This window comes from Artemia franciscana, chromosome 12 (assembly GCF_032884065.1).
Source record: "Artemia franciscana chromosome 12, ASM3288406v1, whole genome shotgun sequence".
Lineage (NCBI taxonomy): Eukaryota > Metazoa > Arthropoda > Branchiopoda > Anostraca > Artemiidae > Artemia > Artemia franciscana.
In genome coordinates, this window is record NC_088874.1 from 33580817 (window position 1) to 33608373 (window position 27557).

General features: G+C 35.5%; 2 protein-coding genes across 5 annotated transcripts in view; one reads left to right on the plus strand and one right to left on the minus strand.

Annotated features, from left to right (window-relative positions):
- On the plus strand, window positions 1-13426 carry LOC136034021 (gamma-glutamylcyclotransferase-like). Its single transcript, XM_065715071.1, has 4 exons — window positions 1-134; window positions 4698-4861; window positions 8112-8245; window positions 13008-13426. Exons 2-4 carry the CDS (start codon window positions 4748-4750, stop codon window positions 13291-13293), a joined length of 534 nt encoding a protein of 177 aa, XP_065571143.1. The 5' UTR covers window positions 1-134; window positions 4698-4747; the 3' UTR covers window positions 13294-13426.
- A 3704-nt stretch (window positions 13427-17130) lies between these two features.
- The window catches only part of LOC136034022 (leucine--tRNA ligase, mitochondrial-like), a 53166-nt gene continuing 42739 nt past the window's right edge, over window positions 17131-27557 (minus strand). For 3 of the 4 annotated variants that reach the window (XM_065715072.1, XM_065715075.1, XM_065715074.1), the window contains 3 exons: window positions 26691-26861; window positions 22474-22713; window positions 17131-17356 (listed from right to left, as the gene is read on the minus strand). In XM_065715072.1, coding sequence (XP_065571144.1) covers window positions 17150-17356; window positions 22474-22713; window positions 26691-26861 — 618 coding nt within the window. In that variant the 3' untranslated portion in view covers window positions 17131-17149. The remainder of the gene's footprint in view (window positions 17357-22473; window positions 22714-26690; window positions 26862-27557) is intronic. The other variant, XM_065715073.1, reaches the window with a different exon arrangement.

Sequence of the window (27557 nt, forward strand, 5' to 3'; positions counted from 1 at the left end):
CCAGTTTTAAAAATTCTTGTTATGCAGTTAACTTCAATCTTCAATCAGTCTTTGTCTACAACTTGACGAGGAAAGGAGTGGATTAGGGTCTCTTAAGTTGGACAAAAGACTATACGTTTGTTTCTTTTGAATCGGTAAGTTCACGCAATACTTGTTGATTTTCCCACAGATAGTAGCCTAGATTTGGGGCTTTTGAGAAGGAAAAGCCAAATTGTATTGATATCATTTTGAATGAGCTCCTACTATATTTAATTCCAAATCTTCTCCACTAGTGTGCAAATATATAGCCCAAATTATGGTAAATTTGTCGTTTTCCATATTATTGACTTACGAATAAAGTGAACATGCCATTCAATGCCTTTTTTGTAAAGCTCTTTACGAATATAATAATCGCTTCTATTGCTAATTCAAATTAAGCCCTTTTTGTGCTCTTGAAAATGACCAAAATATTTTTAGTTTTTGGGTATAAAAAAGGCTTAAAATAGCATAACCTGACCGTTCTACACCTTCTTCCGTCGGCTTTCGTATTTTCGGTATTTTATCGAAAACGCAATCAATAATATGAACAATGAAAAATTTATCCAGATTATATATTTCCTATATCCTCTCCGTTTTTTTTATTTTGTCCACGTTGGTTTAATTTGTGGGTATACTAATTGAAACGCATGGAAAAAATAGAAATTGGACTACGGTATATTTTTGCACACTATTTTTTCCATGAGCCCCACGGGCAGCGGGGCGAGGTCCGTATTCTATATTTATTCAGCAAAGAGTGGTAAAACTAAATACTAAATATAGAACAGGAACCTCGCCCCGCTGCCCGCGGGGCTCATGCACTGATACGCTTCGCTCTGTAGGTAATGTTACTTGTAAGCAAGCCCACTTTACACATTTTTAGTTTGCCCTGTGGAGGGGGAGGGTCAACCAGAAATGGATGCGCTCCTAGAATTAGCATTGTGACGAAACTAAAGATTTACTGAGTTTTTTTTCTAGTTTTAAGGAAATGTATTTGTGGCTCTTTGAAACGTTGTAAATTGGAATTGAGAAAAGTTGTGAAGCTAAATATACATCTTTTGTACTTCATCTAAGCAGAAGATATATTTTGGAAGGTTTCACTTTTACAAAATAAAGATTTTATAAGGTCATCAAAGGTCAGTGCCCTGTGGAGGGAGAAGGAGAGGAGGTAGGTACTTCAAAATACCTTCCCGGGACACAATTCAGTCTGTAGATCCATCTCTGAAGGTTTTATTTGCTAGCCTAACTACTTTCCAAGATAGCCAAAAGTAGCAAGTCTAAAATTTTACCCAAATTATATGTATTCCATGCATTCTGCTGATGCGTATATCGGGTTTCAAATCGTGCTCCCGTAATTGAATCAACTGTGACGAAACAAAAACTGGAAAAACAAGAGTAATGGGTGGCGAAATGCATGAGAAATATATAATGTGGACTATATATTTGCATATTGGGGGTGGAGTTTAGTGGAGCTGCAGTCAAAATGTGTCAGCTGCGATTATTCTGCATATTGTGAAGTAACAATTGTTTTCTTAACATTTTTCCATCTAAATGACCCCCACTCGAGACATATACTGAACACAAAATTGGTAATCAAACAGTGTGTATTTTTTCTGTCTGATTTCTGTCGTATGCGTTAAATTTGTTGATGAAATCTTAATTAGGACCATTTTTGTCAGAGGAGTAGCCAAAATTAGCCTAATTAAGTTCGGTAATCGTAAATAGCGACGAAGACTACACTGTCTTTCAATCATAAACATCAACAACAAGAAGAACATTAGGGGATTCATTTCGCAAGACAGTGGAATTCTATATTTGAATGAATATTTCGACCTTATGTCCAAGGGGCGTCCTCAGCAAAACATAAATCATAGGCAGCGCAATAGCGATGCCGAAGTGAAGAACGATGTTGACGCAATGGGTCTGAGGCCAGGGTACTTCGTATCGAAGGAGTTGCCGTAGAAACTTCAAAAAAGGCTCATTCGATTGAAAATTGAAACGGCTATTGGCCTTTTTATTATCGAAAGTGATTGGAGGGTGACTAACCCTTCTCCCCTCTCACGCTCACCCTTTCCCCAAATGCATTCATAAATATTTTTAAATAGCCATTTTGTTCAACGTAGTTGAAAAGTCCGGATATTGTGTCTTTGAGGATGACAACCTCCGACAGCCTTCAGGGCGAAAGTCGTAACATACGCCCTTGGGGCACGTAAGGTTTTACTGAATGTGTTGTGGTCGAAACTTCAAAAAAGGTTCATTCGAATGAAAAATGAAAGGGCTAGTGCCTCTTTTGATATTAAAAATAATCGGTGGGTGACTAACCTCCCCCCTCCCCACGAGCATCATTTCTCCAAATACGGCCAATCAAAATTTGGATATAGTAAATTTGTTCATTGTAGTTGAAGAGCCCGGAAATTATGTCTTTGAGGAAGACACTCCCGCCCCACAGCTCTCAGGGTAAGGGTTTTAAGTTATGCCCCGGGGACATATATGGTTCTTATAGAAAGGATGGTCGTATCTGCTTCGGAGGGGATTCATTGGATTGGAAATCAAAATTTCTAGTTCCCTTTATAAGAGTCAAATTGATACGAGGGTATCTATCCCCCCCCCAACACGTCGTGTTTTCCCGAAATACGTCGAATAAAAAGTTATAGTTACACAGGGTTGATATAAACTACCAGAGCCGGGGGGGGGGGTGAGAGTATTAATTTTACGGGGCATTTGAGGTTTTTATGGAAGTGATGGTTGTTTGATTTTATAAGAAGCTCATTTGGTTGAAAATTGGAAGTTCTAGGTCGTTTTTAAGCGTCAAAAGTGGTAGAGGGCATTTAGCCTAAAATTGAGGGCATTTAGCCTTCGATCAAAATTTAAGATAGCCATTTTGTTCAGCATATCTGAGCGGTATTGTAACTGAATCTCTAGGACTATTATGTTGCTCAACCCCTCCCCCTTATTATGCAATTCGCCCATTTTGTTTAAAAAATAAGTGTTGCCTTAAGATTAAATTAAAAAACACTGTGTTGATGCTAATTGTCAATCAGGGATCTCAGCAGTATTCCAAGAACGACTGAGGGTATTATGTTCAAATTTTTGTGGCTGCTTCTATTGCTACTTCTGCTCTTAAAATTTAACTAAACCATAAACCCAACTTAAACCATAACTATGGTTTAGTTAAACTTAACTAAACCATAAGAGTGTAAGTGTATCCAAGCTGTCAAAGAGCATAGATAGATTTTTTGCGAGTCGCATCAAGTTTTCTATTTCAGGTCAACTATAGGAGGTATAAAACTAAATTAAATACTACTCTATGTGTCTAGATTTTTAAAAGGATGTATGTAGTTAAACATTGTTGAACGTTCTTCTCCAGCATACAAATAGCAGACCAAACTATAAATTCTTAAAGAAAAATTGAAAAGATTTAAACTATTTTTTTCTATTTCTCTGAAAAGACTATGCCAATATAACACGAACTGGAATTAATTAAAAAAAACTTTTCCCACAAAGTAAGTTTTTCAAATGAAAGTAAAGAACTCCATTAAACCAAACATGAGCAAAAATAAAATCAAAAAATCTACCAAGCGTAAAACTACCACGATTCAGCATTGATAAATAAATGAAACCTAAAACTAACAGAAATTACTATAAATAACCGAGTCAAACTCAGAACGAGCAGAAATTAACATGAGTATGGTTCAAAACCCTTCCCACGGCTCAACTCAGACCGGTCAAACTCGGAACGAGCAGAAATTAACATGAGTAGGGTTCAAAACCCTTCCCACGGCTAGAACATAATTTGCACTTTATTGTCTGAAAAAGGGTCTCTGGCAGAGAGCTTCTAATTCGGGTTTCATCGGTAAATCCATATCTCCTGCATAAGAGAGAAATTAGACAAAAAAGTGTACCCTACAATTCAGGTATATATTTGACCAAAAGAGGCATGTATTTTAAATTTGCACCTCCTCTCCGCCATCACTACCACAATACAAGTAAAGAAAAACCTCAGTTTTGTGCCTTCTCAGAGGCAGCCCCGGGGGGAAGCTACCCCCTTGGTTCCTCCATCCTGGTTACACTACTGCCTCCATGGACCCATCTTAGATTTGTTCATATCTGAAAACCAAGATCTTCCAAGATTTTTCTTTAAGGTGTTCCAAATGCATTTTTTTGGGGCGGTGTCACGTTTTCGTCAGTGTTGCCTCTTTTAACCATGAAAATAAATAAGGATAACTTATTAGTTGAATTATACGATGCTTTTTACCCGTAAAAATTCTACCATTGATAACCTGTGGGTTCCTAAAGATAACTGCAGTTTCAAAGAAAAGCTTCACTCTCCTAAACTAGTTTCTCGTGTTTTTAACTTATTTTCGCTGATTTTTCAGCACCCTTCTTTCTTTTTTTTTTTATTTTGCAACCCCTTACTGCCAAAACTGCTTAACTACACATGGAGATATTCTTCATCAAAGTCGATTTCTAAATTTCTTGAAACATCGACGGTTGCGTGAGTTTCCACTTAAACCAATTCAAACAATTAGACGTCATTCCTTTGATACTTTGAAATCTCAAACTAAAATCCCAAAACCAAAATTTTGGTCAGACTTCTTTCTCCAATTTTTAAGTTTTTTTTGGAATCAGAATGTATTAGTCTTTATCTTTTTCGTGCTCTCTTTAATTTTCCTCTTTTAAAGGTTTCGCATCCATTTTCCCCTTATTCAGAGGAATTGTTTGAAGAAACACGATGAGCATCTCCAAAAATACTTTCCTTTATTTTGCCTATGGAAGTAATCTTCTGAAGGAAAGAATTCACATTAACAACCCCAGTGCAAAGATGAAAGCAGTAGCCAGACTATCAGTAAGTAGTTCTTAAATAGTCACTTTGGGCCTCTACATAATGGGAATAACTATAAGTTGTGATTTGTTTTCCTGCACATAGTTGAGGCCTTTGTCAATAATACGTTAGCCGTTCGATCATACTGCAGGGTGACATGTGGCTCATCAGTGTATATTAACGTCATGGGCGTACCCGGGTATGAGGGGAGGGGATAGCCCCCCGAATTCCTAAATTTTCCTCAATTTCTAATTCAAATTCTCTAGCAAATTTTTTTTTGTAATTGCCCCCCTTACGATTCCCAATCATTCTCTCTCTCCCCCTAAAAAAATCCTATGTAAAAGCACGACTATGGTGTCTTTGGATCATGTTCTATATGTGTGTATTTGTGCTCATTAGAGCTGTTGAAATGAGCTAATGAGGAGTAAAAGCATACAAAATAATTAGAATCATAATTCAACTTCGTTTACTAAGTTTTTAATTTTATATTTTATCACCTAAACGAAAAACAGCTGAACGAAAGATTTAAGGGAAGTGATAACTTTTTGGGAGGATGTAAAGAGGGAGGTTTGGAATAGATTGTCAAGGAGAAGGAGCTTGCATACTTGTGTTCACCTCAGGTGGCTTGATGCTGCAGTGAGTTATTAGTAGCAGTAGTAATAGAACTGTTTCTAGTTTGGTGTCATGTGCTTGTTGCTACTGTAAAAGTCTAAAGCCAACTGCATCATTGGCCCTTTACTGAAAACTATGTGTGTCTCGAACGTCTTCGCAAGAACTAATAAAATCAAACTGAATATTTGATATATAATGATATTAATATCTGAAAGCTTGTGAATTCAAGATTTTATTTCACTGTAATTTTTTTTAATTTTTAATGTTTTTATAAGTGCAAAAGAAAATATTAGTAACATTATTTTTGTTTCAGTAAAGCGCCAATGACGCAGTAGGCTTTAGACTTTGACAGTTAGGGAAAGGGACAGTAGCCAAATTCTTGTTTCTAATGACAAATCTGTTTCTATATGTTTATTGAAAAGTCTTGGAAAGTTAGGGAAGGGACCAGCAGCCAAACATTCTTTTGTAGTGATTTTTGTTCATTTAAAACTTGATTTGCGCATTCAGTTTAAGTTTTCCTCGTTTTAAGATTTATTTATTCTAATATTAGTACCTGTTATATGTTTGTTATGATTGTTTTTTGGTTTCATTTATTCTTTATTAGTAATTCCTGGTCGTTTTGAGTTTGAATTATTATAGGTTTAAATTTTTGCTGATCTTAATTTTAATATGACCTTAACTTTTCTTTGAAAACTTCTTTGTCGGAAAGTTCTTTTTAGTTAATAATGAAAAATAGCCGAATTAGATTCCTTCTTTTATGTTTTTTCCAAATTTAATGGTTGCTTTTCTGACAATATACCCCTGACGGTCCCATACAAAATCCTAATAGTATATCTGTCCGTCGTTTTGAATCTTGTGACATATCATCTTTGTCAAAACGGATTATCTACTTTCTTGGCTTCATGAAATTTAGATTCGCCTGTGTGGTTATTTCAATGTTGGATACAGACATTATTTGAAACGATTTACAAATGTGAATAACAATGGAAGGGAAATGGTAATCTTATTTATAGAAATGCGATGCATATTATAAAATAAGAATTCCGTTGTTTTAGTTCTTTCTCTTAGTTATATGTATATCTCCTAGGATAATATTTAGGACAATACAGGGGTTAGTAGGATTGGAGGGAAAGCGACCATAATATTTGAAAAGATTTTGAAATAAAGAATCTAGTTGAACTATTTATTTGTTTAACATGTTACCTTTAAAAGTAGACAATCCCTAAAGTGATACCAAAATATCTTTCCAATTCCGGTCGAGGACATTTAAAACCACATAAAGGTATTAAAATATGAATATTTGAGTTAAAATACGGTTTTCGAATGTTCAGAGCTCTCCTGATCTAAGCTTCCCACAGTTCTAAAGACTCTTGGCCCTTCATGCTACTATGGTTATTTTTCTGGTCGTCACTAATAAGAACCGACCCTCTTCAATATGATATTTCTTATTACTACTCTTAATTGTGGGTTCTTTTATGAAATGCATATGGAGATGAGAGGGGAAGGGGCATCATCGGAATGCTCTATTCCTTTGGTTTCTGAAATTAGCGGGACAACATATGGCCAGTCCTGCAGATGCGTCTTTGTAAGCCACTTAATCATGGCACGTACACATAGAACTAACTTTGGAGGGGGCCAGTGGCAGCAATTTGATAGAAGGGGGGTATAAGTTAGAAAAAAGAGCCAAAACAGGGAAATTGAATAGTATAAGAAAATTCGGGGAAATCGAATGTTGGTTTGGAGGGGGGTTAGGTTCAAAGGGTCCTCAACTGTATGTGTGCCTGATTCAGAGCGTTCCCTTCTAATTTGACAATGCCCCCGAGATAACAACATATTGGCTATAAAAACGAAGTCAAGGATCCTTTGTCCCTTTAATTTTATTCTACAAAACAAATTTTCTAACCATTCTATCAAACGGTAAAAATTGCTTTGTTTACTCTCAGCACAAGGTCTTTTGTAAATAATGCACACAATACTTGCGAAATTCGTTTGTGCAATCTAATAATGAGGAAATTAGTTCAAGTTGAATTCTTACGAATTTCAGCTTTAGAATGATAGAATTAATTATTCTCCTTGTTTCTTCAGAGCAGGAACTATCTTATTAATTCCAATTCAAATCACAAGATATGCACTTCTTGTTTGCTACTAAATTAAAAGCAGAGCGATAATGGATACTAATTACATTTAGAATAGGGTCGTGTAAATATGTATTTATTTCTAAGACGTTGCCCATTTATGCGGCAGCGCAGTTAGGTATCCAGACTCAGCCTCATAAGATTTCATATTTTTTTTTCCGCCTTTGTTCTTTGAGTGTAACCGCAAGGTTTTTGTCAGTTTATCAAACCAGCCCCTCTCCTCAGGGAAACACAGTTTGCACCTCCTAGGGGCTAATACCCTGCGAAATCTAACTCATGCCCATGAAAACTGATACGACCTATTCTTGCACGACCAATCTACTTCAACCACGGATGCTATTAGAGATTAATGAGCATAATTTAAACGTTTTCTTTTAACCTTTTGAAAAAAAAAAAAACAAGTAGAAGATGTATAGTCTTTCGAAGCAGTTACTGCTCAATTTATTAATCCTGAATTAATTATAACCAGGCCAAATTAATTGGTCTTCCATTTTAGTAGACTTTGCTGAAACAAGTTGATTTTCCAGGGCTACCAGTTAGATTTCAATTATTTCAGTAGTCGTTGGAATGGTGCTGTGGCTACAATTACAAAGACACCTACAGATGAAGTCTGGGGAATTGTTTGGGAGATGGATATGAAACACCGTCAGACTTTAGACAGGTAAAGAACACAAATATCTGAGATTTTGAGCGGGCATGTACCTCTCTGTAAACGTGCCTATTCCATGGATATATATTTCTTTCAGTTATGTTTAAGTGTTTGGTTAAAAGAAACTGGCTTCGTTCAATATTTAGTAAATTTGTATAATCAAGTTTTTTTTCAGCTGATCAATTAGAATGAATCAGCGCTCTTTCAAAAATAGGGAAGGGGAAGACTTAAGTTTCAGGAGAACTGAAGAATGTTCTTTCTGGTTTATGTTAAAACTATTTCCGTTTCTCCTGTGGAAAATTTCCTCATGGAGAACTTCTGCCACGGGCAATTCCCCTATGGCGAATATCTCCCGGCGAAATTCCCTCCCTCCATGAAAGAATCCCCCAAATAATTCCGACAGCGCTGAAAATTTCCCCCGGAACATATTCACATGTGAAATTGAGTCGTCAAACAGAAAGTAAGACAAATAAAAAGAATTTTATTTTCTGACAAATTCCCCCTTGTAAAATTCACCCCCGGAAACTTTCCTCTCAACAGAAAATTTTCCCCGTATAAAATCCCCCCTCCCTGAATAAAATCAGTCCCTCTCGAAAAAGTCTGTATGCGTCCCAATAACTATTACTTTATGTAAACAATGGACAAATTTCATAACCTACAGCTATTTCCCCAGAGGCTGGAGTGACGTTACAATATAACACTTTTTTCTCTCCTTGAAGAGATACTGTTTAAATAGCTAGTGTGTCTTCCCCCTACGAGTCAGACCTTCGAAGTTTGTTCGAACTTCTTAGTTTGAACACCTGGTCCTCCGAGCTTATTTTTACCCGAAAGCTCAGTTGTTAACGGTCAGTTGGCATCTGCAAAAAAAGCTATCGAAAGTCAACTAGCGTCTTAGTTCACTGCTGTTAGGGAAATCACTGGAGGGGCTGTTTCTCTAGGACCTTCTGATCCGGATTACAATAATTAGGCCCAGATTGTCTTAAATCGGTGGCACTAGAGTCCATAATAAAGTCAAAAATTGTCTTTTTCTCTGCGTGGTACTTCCTCATCAGGCTCAGACGATATTCCTATAAGGATTATCAATTTCATTTTACGTGCTATTCTTTCACCCTCAACTAACCTTTTTCGAGCTTCTTTTATTTTAATATTTTTTCCAGAAGGGCTTAAAAATGCAGAGATCACAGTTCTTTTTAAAGGTGGTTTCTTGATTGACTTCAAATTACAGATCAATCTCTGTCTTACCAGTATTCAGATAGATATTCAAAAAGGCTGTGCTATCAGGACTTAATATTTTCCTTGATACAAAACAGTTTCTTCATACATTTTAGTTTGGGTTTCGTAATGGTCATTCAACTGAGCATGCATGTGCTTTGCTCCTTACTTTCTTTCATTCGACCCTAGACACCAGTTTACCCAGTTGCTCTGTTTTAGGATGTAAAGGAGACCTTCGGCTAACTAACGTATGACATTCTTCTAGGAAAACTTGGCCACATTTGAGTGCAACGAACCGCTCAATCTTAATTCCATATATATCTTTTGAATATGAACATTTCCATTAGCAAGAGCCCTCTAAATGATTTTGAAATTGTGTCTGGAATCGTACAAGGGTCCATTCCTGGCCCAATATTTTTCCGATTTTTATTAATTATGTTTTTATGCAGTAAAAAATGACCATTCCAAAGTTCTGCTACCGCTTGTGTCACCCCACCCGCGGTGGTGGGCCCAGGCTCCAGTGAAATTATGATGACAGCCTAGTTGCAGATACTGTTGACAGCACGTTATCTCGGGTAGTGCTTGATCAAGTATCACTAAGAAATTATTCTTTCTTTAGTCTATCATACTTTATTGTGAACTATTTGACTCCGAGTCCATGGAATTCTTCTTGATGAGAATTTGTCTTGCAAATTCTACATTAATCCATTAAAAGTTAAAATTGCCAGGAATCTAGGCATCCTACGTAAGTTAAAGCACACATTCCTGGATTTATCCTATGGTTTCTCTTCTTCATCTTGAACTAATCATGGTTCTTATTATACTGCTTCTTGGATGTCTTTATTCCAGTCATATTTCCGGAGTATAACGTATCTTCCTGCAAAGGCTAGATTAGATTTAGAGTTTACTAATCCATCTACTATTAAATCCCTTTAAAACCTCCGTCCCGTTTAAGTCCTAGCATGTGATTCCTTTACTCTGCACAACTGTGTGGAACATTTTCAATTGCTTTCCAGCCTCCTACTTTTTCTTCGCCAGTTCGTCCTATTTCCGACGTTGTCCTGACAACATAAGATTCCTTGCCACGCGTTACTTGTGACGCTGTCTGAATGAAGTAAAGAACTGATTCAGGTTGGAAGAACAACTTCGTCGCCATCTCCGACGCTAACAGTTTGTGGCGCAAAATCCAGTACAAACCTACAAAGATGCCGTAAACTATTTAAGTGTTAAATACAACTCATCGAGGCCCTCCAACGTTGTATGTATTCACAGTGGAGCCTTCGATTCTCACGAGGAAAGGGTAGCAAACAAAGGTGGATTCATTTGGAAATTACTGCTTGCATGGTCGAATTCCATTGCCACCTCCCTAATTTTTAAATGAATTAGTTTGCCTTTATTGATTTAGGAAGTCATTTGCTCTCTTAATAGTCCCACAAAAAATCCGAAACTTGAACTCATGTTTCGCTTTGGATTCATTCAGTGTAAACGATGATCAAACCATCAATAGTCGTGATGTTTTTGGATTCAAAGTAGCTGGATAAACTTATCACAAAATCAATTTAGCAGCACAACCACAAATCACTCCAGATAATGTTGAACCACCTTGGTCACAAACCACTTCAGGTGATCTTGAACCACCTTCATATGGCCAACTGTGCTTTTTAGACCCCGTTGAAGAGCGCCTTGCACATCCTTTAAATTATGGGATCTCTCGTAACCTAATGGATCTGTTGGGAAAAAATATAGCGAGATACAAACAACTATGTCAATGGTTATATGAAAATGCGATAAGTAGAGGATGACGTAAATCAACATTCCCGGGGTGGTTGTATCGAAACTATGGTGTCGCCATGACAGCAAAAAGAAGCTGACTTTATCTGTGGTTAGAAAAAGAGTGACAATGAGAATCGGTATATAAAAGGCTGCCGCGTGCCGGAGCCGGACGGCGAAGTCTTTCCCCCTGTCTCTTTTTCTTGTTTTTTTCTTTTCTTCCTTTTTTATTATTAATATTTTAAATACAGTATGTTTAAATGTTTAATAGTTTAATATGTAAAAGTTTTGTTTCATGATCCCGTACTTTAAAATCCATGGAGACTTTGTGAGGATTTGTGTTTGTATCAACTGAATGATTTTAGTAGAAATATATCTTTTCTTTTGGGCACGGGGAGGTTTAAGATGACAAAGTCTATTGCAACTTAAAGGTCCCTGTTTCTAACACATACAAAAATCAACCACATACAAATAGTCCCCTCCTCCAATTAACGGCATTGCGCTTATCTATGCTATTGACAAAAAGAGGTTCTGAGTACCTAGTTTGAACCTCCGTAAAATAATCATCTGTTTTGATGACATCCCCCCCATTTTCAAGTGTACTTTTACCAAGGGTTGACCCTTGTCTACATGGGAATTTGATTAGCTTGACCTACAGAAATATTTACTATACTTACTACGTCGTCGAAAGGATTATTTTCAAACTCTCCCAATTGCGTTAAAATTGAATAAAATATGCCCAGAGGTATAATTGAGTTTCTTACTTAAAACAATCTTCGATGCACGTGCCAAATGATTAGGAAAATTTGAATATGTATAGTTGTGCAACAAGTATTTTTAGAATGATACCATGAGCAACTGCCAAAACAAAGTGAAAAATTGATGTATATGGTGATTAGGTTCACGAGACCAAAGTAATCATTTTCCAAATCATCTAGTTGTAGAGAGCAAAGCAGAATTTCTCATGGAAATTTTTCAGCCAATCAGAAAATTCTATGAAAATCGGATTTGCTCAAATTATCGCTAGTGTATAATCTCAAACAGCTTATTGAGAATGAATATCCACTCTCCTCCCAAAACTTATCATATTTCATAATATTCATATATATATATATATATATATATATATATATATATATATAATATTATAGCTAGTATGCCTCAATATCTACTAGTTCATTGACTCCCATAACTGATTAGTTGTTCTGTTTTTGTTTTAGTTTTTCTCTTTTTTTTGTAAATTGGTTTATTGATAACGATAGATAAAGATAGTTTAAGTAACGTTGAAGAGACAGTTTAGGGAAATATTAACGTAAGATAAAACTTGTTTCTAGAAAAGAGGCTATTTGGAGTCAAGATGGACCGAAGTTGAAGCCGTTTCAGGGTCAAATTTATAAATAAGCACAGTAATATATATATATATATATATATATATATATATATATATATATATATATATATATATATATGACGAGACTGGTCAAAAATGAGCGATACACGCATCAGCATATCAAGAATATTAAAAGGAATTAAAATTAGTAGAATTTACAAAGACATTAAACTGTTTAATATGTACACAAGGGGGTAAACGAAGGAAAATTTTATAAACAACAAGAAAGAGGCAAACTATTGGGATGAATTATTAATTTTTAGGGGTAATATAGGGGACAAGTTTCTAAGGAATCATAGTCGCCAGCCGAGGAAGAGTCGTAGCTACTCTTTATCATTGATTTGTTGAGAGTATTTGCTGACAAAGATGATACGTGGAAATAAAATAAAAAATCTCTTTCAGACAGGAAGGCGTTCATACCAGTATATATCGACCAATTACCGTTGAAGTTGAAACCAGAGAAGGTGAAACTTACGTATGTCGTTGTTATGAGTTGATTCGACCATTGGAAGAAGATAGACGACCATCTCGAGTCTATAAGGAGGTTATAATAAAAGGTGCTATTCAAAATAGCCTTCCGGATCATTACATTCACAGATTGGAGAAAATTGTTGATAACGCCTATGATGGTGTGGTTGAAATAAGAGAGCAGCTGATTGATCAGCATAAAGTTCGAAGTGCTGCTTGAACAGTTGCCTGTCAACTAAGAAGAAACTTACAAATTAACTATTCAGCTTTTGTTTGGAAACAGATATCATTTTATTCCTCTCGTTATTTTATTTTTGTATCTTATTTTATTTCCAATAAAGGATGAAACGTAATTTTCGGTTTTAATTTAAGCCGTTTTCCGTCTATTTGAAGTTAATCGTTTCTGTCCTCATTTTGGTACAAAAAAAAAAAAAAATAAACATTCACACCCAAAAATGAATTTGTTGGAATTTAATGTATTATGCGAATTCAATAAAGGAATTCGTAGCGTAAAACCCAGCTAAATACTCTCTCATGGTTAAATACATATTCAAACATAGTATTAGGAAGATCACAGCACAAATATAATACAGTGTGGGAAATTTCTATACTCTCAATTAAAGATTCTTTGGGGACACATATCAGTCACAAACCTTTCGTCATGACTCCGCCTTGGCGCGTGCTCAATGACAAATTTTTAGCGCATTGCAATGAGAATATAGGACATCTGTGAAAGCTATTGCTGTGACGCTTTGGTATAATATTTATAACGAAAAGAAAAATCACCAATGCAACACCACAAACACATAAAAAAAAAGAGGCAGAAGGGGAAAAGAAGACTGTTTTCCTAAATTATTGACTAATATAGACAAGCACTTGAATGAGGCCTTAACCCTTATATTACTCACTTATATTACAGGAGGGAAAATTGAAAGGGCAGGAAATTAGTTCGCAGACCCTAATAGTATTACCAACCTGTTCCCAAGTATTGTAAGCTAGTATTAGGCCTGTTTCTATTCTTTTTCTCTGTAAAGAAAGAAAGGGGCCTATTCATAAACAATCAGTATACCAAAACCTGAAGCAAAGCTTTATCACCCCACTATGGCCTATTCACCCCAGTAGACCTAAATTTAAATCACTTTATGAAAGATGACGACAATCAACCACCCAAAATAATAAATAAATGAAAACGACAACAGCAAAAACTGTTTGGGACCTCCATTATCAATCCATCAAACCGATGAAAAATTCAAGAATGTAATAATAAAGAAAATAAATAAATAAAGAAAATAATATATATTATTATATATAAATAAAAAAATCATTATAAAATTATTATAAATAAATAAATAAATAAAATTATTATAAATAAATAAAGAAAATAAATAGTAAAGAAAAATAAATAAATAAAGAAACCAGGAAACTGGTCACCACACAGATAAGAAAGCTGCTGTTCCAAGGCTCTATCCTTTCTAATTTCAAAAATGATTCTACTGCACTTCACTCTGATAGGTCAGTCATAAACATTTACGTTTAGAAGATAAAGATCGCTCAACTTACTAAATTTCGGCTGAGGTAAATTATTTGCGCTTTAGTAATCCATAAATTTAATTAAAACCCCAAGTTTGAAGATAATATCGCTCAGGCATTAGTCTCGCCCAGGGTTGTCACCCCTAGTGATTTATTACTATTGTAGTGTTTTTTATATTGCCTAAACAAAAGTTACTAAATCAGGACATAAATCACTAGATTATTGAAGAAAATTACGAAGTCAACGAAAATTACTAAAATTTAGTGATTCTTTGTTTCGCCTGGTGACATCCCTGGTCTCGTCCCTGTCTATTGATAGTGAGAATAAAGGGTTTAATCCCGAGCAATCACAAGGCGCATATTTATAGACGCGTCAGTTTCCTTAGCCCCAAGGGGGAAAAACATTTACTGGATAATCTTTTGGATTCAAGTTTTTATCAAATCAAAAAAACAAGACGGAAAAGGGAAGCGTTTTGTGGAAACAATCCCACGACAGTTTTGCAGAGGTAAGTATGCCAACTTTTGTCAAGTCTTTTTTAATTCCTACATTGCTAGACTCGGAACTCCATAAGCACTTTTTTCGCCTAATCTTATCCAGGGATAACCTAGGGTATGATCCTAATATAAATAGTTAAAAGATTAGATGGCCTCCAAATATTTCCTGATTCTACGTTTTGGTAAAATTACAATGACCCTTAGATGACTCAGTCTGCTAGAGGAAGAACGGAGACTGTTTCTACCCGTAAGATCTAGTTTCTTTACATAAGATACTAGCTTAGCCGTCGCGCGGAGCTGCTACCTCAAAAGAAAGGAAATTCCCCAGCGGAAAATTACCCCATGCAGAAAACTCCCCCGCGAAAACCCCATTCCTCGCGTATTATTAACGATTGTGTTGTTAAATTTAAAAGTATTTGAAAAATTCCCCTCGCGGAAAATTCTCCACAAGAACCCCTCCCCTCTGCGGCAAAATCCGTGGAAAATCCCCCCGACAATTCCCCTCCTAAGGGGAGTCGAATCCATAAATCGAAAAACACAATAATGTAGCCTACTGAATCGATAAACACGATATTTTTTTAAACCTACATTTATATTAATTACCTAATTTATTTATTTTTATTACACATGCAAAGAGTGATACAAAGACATGTAAATCAAGTTCATTTTAATATATAAAATTATCCCCCCCCCCAGCGAAAAATTCCTCCTCGAAAATTTTCCCCGCGTGTAAAGTAACCCTAGCATTTTTACATTTAAAACTATTTGAAAAATTAGGTGTTGGATACCAAATACGGAGAATTTATTGAAAAAAAAAAACAACGGAAGTGTGTAGATGACAGAACTAATAATTAACTAACCTGTTAAACGAATTTTCATAAAGTGCGAGTAATGTAGCCGGAAGGGATTGTCTTGTATTTCTGTTGAGGGGTCTCTAATTTCAGTCGGCGCGAAGTACTAAGAGGACCTTTGAGTGGAGGGAAAAAAATTTTATGCGCCTAAAATCTTCTGAAGAATGTACCCAACAACTTAAAGTTTATAAGCGATCGGACGAAAAGTTCAGTAATGTATAAAGGGTAGACATACGTTCGATTTTATATAGAGATTTATGTAAAGGCGATACTTTAAAAAGGGTCCAATGTGCCAGGAAACAAGTAATCTACGGTAAGAAGACTTTAAGAAAAGACGCAAAATAGTCGCTTAAAATATCATTACTTGGTAATAAAAATCGAATTATATGACCCATTTACTGAGGGGCACATTTTCATAGCAAGCAAACAGTTATTTTCTTGTGCTCTTAATGTCTTGATAAAGGTAGTCTCGAGAGTCAGTACAATAATCTCTGGCACCAGCATAAAAATCACACGAGTAGTAATTTACATTGGTAAGGTCCATCCTTGTTTAACTACAAATTACCAGAAGTTCAGGTTTCTTGATTCATGGCTTTCATACTGAGAATAGAAGGACACCTGTTCCAAGCTAGTTTTTAAGTCCTGTAAGTTTGTAAAAAATAGGAAATAGACTTTCCCTTTACAGCCCTAATTCTAAAACAATTGCCTCAATTATTTCTTCTTATGAGCTTAAACAAGTCAATAAACCTGGTTCTTAGACGTCAATCAACCTTGGTTTCGCTCATAGACAGGTAGGACTCCACAACACAGATTAGACACCAATACAGTTATGAAAACTCTTATCTTGCCCATGAGAAGCTTTTGGTACAGAGCTCTGAACTTGGAGCCTCCTCCAAGCCCGCGTTCCGATGCGTAGATCGTACTACAACATCATAGGTGGGAACGCAATTTTGTTTTGTTGCATACACAGCTTATATACCAGTACCAGTTTCCTATTATCAATTAGATACCAATACCAGTTTCCTGTCTCCAACCGCTAGCATGGCTACCGCGCACTGTGTCCCAAAAATAAATCGAGTTTTCATAACTGTATATTGGTATCTAAACTATGCTCCACAACCAACAAAAACTCGAGCGACGGCTACTTCCAATTCCTACAATAATCTAAATTATAACAAAAATGAGAAATTTACATTTATTTTACGTATTCTCTGACTTATCTGTGTTTATTGCAAAAGTTATACCACCTGAGAAGGTTTCTGAAATTTCATACGAAACTATTTTGGCATTTTTCCAAAATTTCGAGACTCTTTTGTCTTTGTCTGCTTTAGCGAATACAAAATCTGGAGTCAACGATGACGGGTCTACACAACCGATATGAAAATGACCCTTTTTAACACCATCAATCTAAAAAAAAAACAACTTGTAAATGTTTTTTATTCAGATAAATTTTTTTTGGAATTCCATGTGTATAGTGATTCAATAGCGTCGAACCGCAGAGAAAAACAGAGTTAACTGGTAAAAAATATTGTGACTCGAAAGCTTTTCCTTATTTTTACTGGCTCCAAATTTCATGCGAAAGAACTAACTTGGTTTCGAATAGAATTTGTTCATCTTACAAAACCAATTCCTTTTGTACAATTTCCCAATTAATCAGGTTTTAAAAAGACGGTGTTATTTGTTAATCCACACATAAGGAATAATGCGATTGACTTACAAAAATGCGTCACAAAAATAAAGGAACAGAATGAAAGCACAATTAAGCACAATTCTTAACACGTAAATATAGAACAGTACTCCCTCTTTTTCTATTCGATGGGAAACTTCCATTCGATGAGCATGGTCATTAGATCCCTTAAGTAAAAAAAAAAAAAAAAAAAAAAAAAAAACAAAAAAAAAAACAGATCAATAAAAAATTAAAACATGTATACACATATAGGGCTATATCATGTAAAAGAAAATTTAAACCAAATAATATTAGTAAGTTAAAAAAAGGGTCCCTAAAAGCATAATACAAAGGAGGAGAAAAGCGAACATAAAACAAATAACAAGCAGTAAATTAGGTGAATATTTTGTTAATTTTTCCATAATATAGGGGCATTGCCATATCCAGTATTTTGTTCAGGAGGGGGGGGGGGTGGTACAAAAGAATTTTTTTAGTTTTTTTTTTTACAAAAAAAAACTTTAAGAAACGTATCAAAAATTTGTTTATATTCATTTTTGATACTTTTTTTTGCGAGCCAGACAAACATTTCGGGGATTCGAACCCCCTACCCCCCAGATACGGCCTTGTATAGGGGACCAAACTGTCCAATGAGCGAGGCCAACAAGCTTTCTCCACTACAAACGAGAAAATTGCGGCCAACATGGGTATCAAAGCTGCCGTTCCTAGCCTCAGGGCCTTTGTAGATATGCCATCTGTTCCCGGACACGAATTACCATTCATCCTTTTTAACTGTTCCCAAATTTATTGTTGAAATACAGGCCTAATTAAATCGTAATCATTCTGTCTTAGACGACATGTTGCCATCCCTAGACCTAACTCTGTATCCTCTGACCCATTCGACTCATTCGCCCTGATATATTCTGACTCCCTATTTTCAAAATTATCTGGCCATGTCTCAACTGGTGGGACATCCCCTCTTATTCCCGTGCTTATTCTGGATTGAACATTTTACTACCGACCAAAACTCTCTAGGGTTATTCACACCATAAGCTCTCTTATTTCCTCATTAATCTACTATTAACGTAAATATATGCATACCTAACGCCTTGAAATAGGAAGCCTCGGCAGAGAAGAAACATATTGCCATCTATAATCGATATGTACTATCTATAGATACATTGCCTGAATAAATACCGCTTAACCGAGGAAAACACAGCAATACGTGAGCAAGTAATAGCCTACTTCCAGGCATCTAACAAGAATGGCGGTAATCAATATTGGTAATAGAAGCGTCCAAGAATTAACTTAAGTAAATGAAAAGTTCTTTACTTATCTCTCTTCCTTAATCTCTCTAGTTCTTTAATCTCTCTTTCTTATAAAGTCAATCTGGCTACCCTTGATGAAAGGGGAACAAAAATTTGTTTCACAAATAGTGGTTTGTATATCCCCCACGAAATGCCTTTCCCTCGTCACTTCCCCCTTTGAACTCACGTTCCTTGTTCTGCTTCAACTAAAATACCCCTTTTTTAACACATTGATTTTTGCAAAAAATAAAGATAAATATTTTTTCCTTATATAAATGAAATGTTAAATAACTAAAAATCCCCCTCTCTTTTTTTAACATGCTATTTTTGTATGCTATATTTTGCTAATTTCTTGCAGTTTTATATTGATCATTTTTATATGACATGTTTCATTTGAATTAATTTTTAATATTTTTCTGTTCTTTTTTCCGTGTTGGCCTTGGGCAGCTCCGTACTGTGATGGGTTGTTCAAAGTAACAGTAGTAACATCAAAAGTTATTAGCATAAGGGCATCTACAGAATTGTCAAATGGATTATAGGTACTCGTATGATACAGCCCCTACCGCTAAAGTTGTTCATTCATCAACGCATTATAGAACCGTTTTTTTTTTTTCGTTAGCTTCTTTCGGCTTAGCATGAGACTAGAAAAAAGGAAGTGACAGAATAGATGGAAAATATATAATTTGTGCTATATATTTGCACATTAAGGGGGGAGGAGGGGTGGTGGTGGTAAAGTGTTTGGACGGTGTGAAGTTAGAAAACATTTCTTACTTCATAATATGCAGAATAATTGTACCTAAAACATTAGGCATGCAGACCCGCTGTACTTTATCCGCCCCCAATGTGCAAATATACAGCCCACATTTGTTTCTAAAGTATTATATTTTTATCATATTTAGGTATATTTCATTAGAACTGAGCATCAGAGAAAAACATATTAGAAGAATATTAGGTAGGGGCTATATCATGCGAGTACCGGATTATTTTTTAATGTTCATAAGACAATTTCAGACAATAAAGCAGGAAATCAGGCAAAAATTTGGTACGAAATCCTCTATTTTGATTGCTCAATTAGGTTAAAAATTACTCATGTTATGAAATCAGTGCTTCTAGCCGACATTCTGGAGACAAGATCACAAATCACTATTTTCATAGATCACAATACCTTTCCATCCTATATTGTATCTAGTTATGTTTGTAATATCGAGAAACAGTCCTATATAGGAGACGTGTTTATTTTTATAAACACGAAAGACGTAAAACCAAGAAACCCCCAGGCCAGTCGGTGCAGCGTGTCAAGACTTAATCAAAGAGTGATATGGACTAAATCTGCAAACTTGACGTTTTATGTCCCGAATAGACACAAAAATTAAGAATATTTAGTTTTGGGGTAAAAAGAAGTACTTGTGGAATAAAAAATTAATATTATATTAAAATGCACGCGCAGACGGAGACAGAATTTGGTGAAAGTCAGGAGAAGAGAAATCTTTATTTCCGTAAACGAGGATTTCCGAAGGGACAGGTTCGGTAAACCTACCAATGTTTTGCCTCATCGCTGGGGAGATCGAGGTGAAAATTTCAGGGAAGCCTTGCTGGGGAGGGGGGGGGGAAGAAAAATTCTTATTTAGTGTGGTGCGGAAACAGCTTTTATCGGATCATGATAAAAGAACATACCCTAGCCGTCCGCTACCACGTCGGCCGAGGCTTGAAATCCTTTATCTGTGGGGACCGAGTTTGAGTCTTTGTGTCACTGGTTATTTGGTTTGGAATGGGGTCAGTAGTGTGACTTTCTAAGCTCAGTCAAGAGTCAACCCAGCACCAAATGGATACCTGGAGAAATCTCCAGGTATCCGTCAATGATTTGCCCCCAAGTAAGCGTCAGATGATTTGCCCCCAACCCCGCGTTGTATTCCCGGCCGAAGGCAAAGATTCGGGATATTAGTGCCTCCGCTAAACAGACCTAGTCAGCATGCAAAAAGTTCAAGTGACAAAAGAATATGCGCTGTGCTTTGGGCCGCTAGTTTATAAACAAGATGAAATGAAATTATAGAAATAACGAGCGAAATATAGAAATAATAAATAAAGATATACAAGTAACGAGTTAAGGTAATCAAGAGAGTGAAAATAATTACAATTGTCTTGAGGTTTTAACAAGTTATATTGAAATCATAGAGATTAAAAAATTGTTGATAAAAAGAATCGCACAAACAGAGATGGAAAAGGTTATAGTTAAATCATATTCATAATAGTTTAATTAAAAACAATCCAGAGTTCCTTATGGCTCAAACATTACAGAAGAAAATAAAGTTACTGAAAATCAACACAAGAAAGTTTGAACTTATTTAATAAAGATCAATATGACCATATGAACCTTTGACTATTATTGCTAATTCAAGAAGTCAAAAGCAATTCCAGAAAATTACCAAACGAAAAGCTTCATTCGGTTTTGAAACACAATTGTAAAAAACATTTGACCTGTTTTTGATTTAAATAATTTAAATTCTATTCACTTAGCATATGCGTCAGACATTCAAATAAACAAAACGCTTCATTTTGTTAACATAGGATATCGGAAGACAGTATTCAACCATTCGGACCTACACGATCCCATAGTTTCAATGGCTTTGCGTAACGTTTTTGTCACCATACTAGGTTTTGTTTAGAGCTTTTAATAATTAACAACAAAAGTTATTTAGATGTGAACTTATCTCGTTTTTTTCCTTCTCTTCTAAAACATTTTTTCATATATTTATGTTATTTTCTGGAATACATTTTCCTATTTTTCAATATTAAACACTTTCGGGCATGAATCCGTAATGGTCGGGCTTTTATTAGTAAATATATCTTGTTACCTTCATCCGACCCTTTCATATTTCATTTCACTTTATTCAGTAATAGCTAATTTTTTCCTCCATTCTTAGACTTTTCCTCATTATATGACACTCAATTAGTCCCTTATAAACATTAAAGTTAATATATGTTCCACCATGAACGCATGTTTTTCCTGCAGAATAAAATAGTAGCTTCCGTTTTAGAATATAGTACCTTTTAGGATGAAAACGGCAAATTTTATCTCCTGGCGTGGCGCCAAATATTACATAGATATGGGCGAAACGAAAAATTAAGAGAGCATAATATCGTAATTTAAGATCCTTGACACGAGGCTAGAAGAGCGGGGAGGGGGGGGGGTTGGGCTTTTGAAAAAAAACTACTTGAAGAAGCAAAATAACTGAATCACTATTAATAAGCAAAGAAAGAGAGATAAAGATTAAAATTTTTTATTTTCTTAATAAGCCCATTCCTCAAAAAGGTCTAACCCACCCCCAACCACCTTCTTAAAAAATGAAGTCAATTGAATGCTTCCATAATCCCCATGACTTGCACCACACAACTAGATTACTTGTTAAGCGGGAAAGCCACAAAATATACCTCTTTCATAGGTGGGCCTTCTAAAAGTTGCCAGACCCTGGTCTCCCCTCTCCTACCCCTCAAAATCAAAAATTGAAACTTAGTCCGGGTTGCTAATGCAGTCCATGATAAACTTTAAAACTTACTTGAATTCCGACATAACAACGATCGAAGGGTTTTTCCTGTGGCCATGGTTGCTCCCAAACTTGCTTCTCAAGATCAATTCCTTTACTATTAGTGATTTTAGACTGTTCCTTAACTGCAGTTGTAAATCCGGACCACAGTTCAGCAGAAAAATGTGGGGCAAAAGGGTATAGCATTATTATTAGGGAGGATAATGCATTTTCATACTCTGGGGAACTTCTTTTGAGGCTATCTGGAACTTTCTAGAAAAGAACAAGCCAGTTAGAAAGTCATCAAAACTTGAAACAGGTTGAGCTTTAATTTCATAATAGAAATTGATACTTTAAGACTTACGTGGTACTGTGTCCAACTATCAAAATGTATTAGCGCGATTATTTTACTTTACACACAAGTTTTCGAAAATTATGCTTCTTTGCTGCAAATATAATTGCCAATTGCCAATTTTTAATTGGCACAATGCCAAATTGGCAAAATGCCAATTTGCCAATTTTTAGATAAGCCTTCAGATAAAAAAAACTGGCTCTCATACAGATATGGAAATATTAAAGCTTTTTTTGCAAAATAAAAAAGCGTAAAAAATGAGCAGCATGAAAAGATTTCTAAAAAGGCAACATTAAATAATTATCTCATACAAATAAATTCAAATATTAGATAAGTCTTTCAGAAACCAATATGACCAAGTCTACTTTCTACGCTTTTTGAAATTTTAGTCCCAAATTACTTCTCTTAATTGTGCATAAGTTGCTGTTAGACAACATACTTCGTAATTTGATTAAATGCCTAAGGTGTTGATTAAAACCAAGTGAATGACAAAATTACTAAACAAGTTCAGCAGATTTTCATATCTTCCCTCTCGATTTTACGGTTAATCACTAGGTTAAGTTATTTGGCCATGCACAGGGTTTTACTCAAATTACTGGTTTTTACCTTTTTGATGCAGCATAGTAGTAAGTGATGTAATTGCGTCAAAGTCCTGGGATGAGGAGGGCAAAGTTGGAGTCAATTTTCCCCATTCAGGCGAAACTTACATTGCAATATGAGCCCTATAGTGCCGTAAAGGCAAAGGTATACTAAAGGAAACTGATCTTTTATCTGGATACTTTTATGTAGTTGGATGAAAATAAAAAAATGTCTATGTCTATGTCTATGTAGGCCTATCTTAGAATTATCTAAGCCTATCTTAGTTTTGAAAAGATTTTTTGAAGATGCTAAATTTCAGCTTGGGGTGGGGTGGGAGCAAACTGGGGTATGGGGGCAGTTGCCCCTTAAACTACTGAGTTTGCAAGATATGTAGGCAGTTTTTTTAATCAGGCTTTTATTATGACCTTTCTAGGGTTTTAGGTTCATGACGTTTTATAAGGTTATTTGTTAAGTTATTTAAGCATTTAGATTTAATAGGCTATTAGTTTTTCTTTATTAAGACCAGCTGGATAACAAAATCCTGGTAAGTTGTTATTAAGCTATTCGAACAATACTTCAAGGAATGGATCTACAACCCAAATAGGGTCAAATATAATATGATCTGACGCACCCAACTCAACTATTTTTTTTCAACCCATCAAAAGAATGTCGTTTTTTAACTGATTTAAAATCCTTGAATTCATTAATCTCAAATGTACCAATTTGTCATTTACTATGTGGAATTTTTGCAATTGATCAATTGTCAAAATGTGCAGTTTGTCATTCACTACGATATAATAAGAAAAAAATGTTTATGCATTTGATTTTATTAATAAGCAAACGATTTTCACAGATAATGATCCCATCGGTTTCGCATTGGATGTACCATAATCATATCTACATTGCTTCAATGATTTTAGTGAACCCCGAAATGGGGCTAGCAATGGGTATGCCCGATTTTAAATACCTTTTTGGGTACAGAAATTAGGAGGTTGCTGCCTGACTTTAAATCTATAGAGACCCTACCCAGGTACAGTAGCACCAACTTTAGTTTTACGTGGGATGACCTCAGGGCAAGTGGTATTTTATGCGTTGAGTTAAAGCGTTACTGTCCACCAATGAAAACCACTCTTTGTTGAGAAGAATCAGAATTGTACGATCCTTCTAGTTCAGATTTGGCACTTCTGGTGCAGATAATTTCTTAAACCTCATTGGCCTACCATAACATAAAGAAAGAAAACGATTAAAAAGGGGATTTTAAATGCCAAAGGAAAATACTGAAGAAAACACAGAAAGCAACTATTTCGCGAGAACAACCACCTCTCTTCTTCAGCGCGAACACAATAATATGATCAAGAAAAAAAAAAAAAAAAAAAAACAGGCGCGGATATTTTGTTCGCGCTGAAGAAGAGAGGCGGTTGTTCTCTCGAAATATTCGCTTTCTGTGTTTTCTTCAGTATTTTCATTTGGCCTTTAAAAACCCCATTGATCGTTTTCTTTCTTTATGTTACTTCTGTTGCAGTTTCTACTACCAGGATTTGATAAAATACTTGATGTATTTTTTCAACCTTACTGCAACACATATTCAAAACTGTACGCGTATTCTCAAAAGTATCCGAGTCGTTACCATAAAAAAACAAGTACCAAGTTTTTTTTTAGAAGTCAACTTGACAAAATTCGTGCTCAAATGCACTTAATACCGTTCACGATACCAAAACACATGTAGCCGTGTCCAGGATGAAAGTACACTCTCACATTTTCATTATGTAACCTTCCCTGCGTTCATTAGCCTTATTCCAATTACTTTTTGTAGCTTTTGGCGTTCAATTGGCAATTAAAATTGTTGAATTGCGTTCAAAACCACTTATTGGAACTTGTTGCAATTAATTATTTGCGTATTTTGCTTCAAAGCTCAATAATCTGTAATTGGCTTTTCAACAGATAGAAAATTCTTGGTATATTTATCTGTCAGCATAAGCTACCATCATTTTTAGTTAATTTCAAAGGTTCTACGGTTCTGCAAGTTATTTCTTTTTTTTTAGCAAAACATTCGTTTTGATTTTGAAACTGCGTTCAATAGACCGTTAAAACCCATTTAGGCAGGCAGTATTCCTCTGAGGAGCCCTAATGGGAGGTAATCACTTGGAAATATATCGTTAGATTTAAGGTGCTTTTGCATGTGCATTTACAGTGGCTAGATTCATTAATGATGACTTTTTCGATTTGATTGACGGTTTGGTTATTCTGTTCTGTTCTATGTAATGGGATAGGTAAGTAATGTCAAGACCTTGTTCAAGTGCTCGTTTATCTCAACTGCTGGATTAGGAAGGCAGTTCTTACTTCTTCTTTTCTTTCTCTGCTTTTTTTAACCACCTAATTACCTCTATCATATTGTTATGAGAAAGCATGATTCACAATTGTTTTTTCTTTAGTTTATACGTAATTTTTTCATTTGTAGACCTAACAAATTTATGAAACATGTAATCTAGTTATGAACCATTTTAAGTTAGGGTCTTCTAGTACATGCCATTTAACTCAAATGTCAATCTTAATGTGCCAATTTCAATGATGAAAATTAAAATGAACAGTTCAACGAAAATGACCGTATACAATAAATAATGATTCCTTAGATATGTATTAACAAATAAACACTATGTACTCAAGAAATAGATGGCATCCCAAATATCGTCATTAAAAATGCAGTTTTTTTTTCTTTTTTTCAATTCTACATACCTAGAATCTAGTCGAGTTGGCAAAGGGAGTTCAGCAATATTTGATCCCCACTGCCCTCCCCCTCGCAGGTATCCATACAAAACTTACGTTGTCTCTGTGGTTGATCCTTCATCCTATGACTCCATGTACACATAGCTTTATTCTTATCTAACTAACCTAAATTTCATCAGTAAATGACCAGTTCGAAAACTTCATGGACGCCTATAGAGCCTTGAATTAAATCTATTTATTGGACTATCAATGCCAGGAAGAGAATCATAACAGACGTGTATGCTCTTTTTTTTATGCATGGGAAGGTGAAAGTGGCGACAGAACCAAGGATTTTTTTTTCTAGAAGGGGGGAGGGAGTATTTCTGAAGTGGAGAAAATATACCTTATGATAAGAGAAGGCTAATTAGGGGGTACACGATTAACTCTCTACCCCCTCCCCTATATTAACGCCACTGGTAAGAAAAGAATAGATGAAGGTAAATGGATAAGGTAGACACTTATATTCCCTCCTATTCTGATCAAAGCTTCTGCTCCAAACCATCTCACAAGACATCCCAGGAAATGAGAATACAAAAGGGAGAGCAAAACTATTTACCAAAAGATCGTTGGTGAATCCTTGTAAAATGGAGATGACACTACTTAAAAAATATGTAGAATTCATATGATAATTCACTCCTTTGACAGCGACATCACGAAACTTCGTTATCACCTCGGATGACATATTACCTTCTTTGCTTATTGTTTGGACATCACTTTCAAATTTAGCCTATAATTAACAATAATTTATTACGACTAAGACTTCAAATGACCTAAAACAGTAACGGTAATAAACTCAAAACAAAGCCAATAGTGCAGTATAAAACACAGCAATGGGTTGGCCACTTTCCAGAGCCTGGTGTAAATCTCGAGGGCCACTTCTTACACCCTGTATATCTAGAGCCACGTATAGCCCTACTTCCGCCACAGCCGTCACACCAAACCCAAAACAAAATGAAAAGAATAAAAAAGAAAAATGAACATCTTAAGCAACATACAAACTAGGGCATTTGAAGAGTGAGAGTAAAAAAAGAATTCCATGAGACTGGATGAATCTTGAGCTAAAATACAGAACACGAGAAAAAAATCAATTTTTATTTACATTAATAAGATGGAGGAGGTCAGTATTTGATCCCTTTATATATTAAGATCTTTTTTTAAGCTTATAAATGAAAGAAGGGGGCCTTTGGGACTAAAACTGGAGTATTCTCCCTCTTCCTCCCCCATAAAAAGATATTTGACATTTTTTTAGATTACTAGATTTACAATACACTGCTAGAACTAGAGCAAGAAAAGTATTTTTGTCCAATTATGCATCTTAACACAAATAGCACGGGATGATTAGCCCCTTAACTCAAGCATCAGTACTTAATTTGCAGATCATATTTCATCCAGGTTGCAACGATCTCCAGCAAAAAGTGGCTGC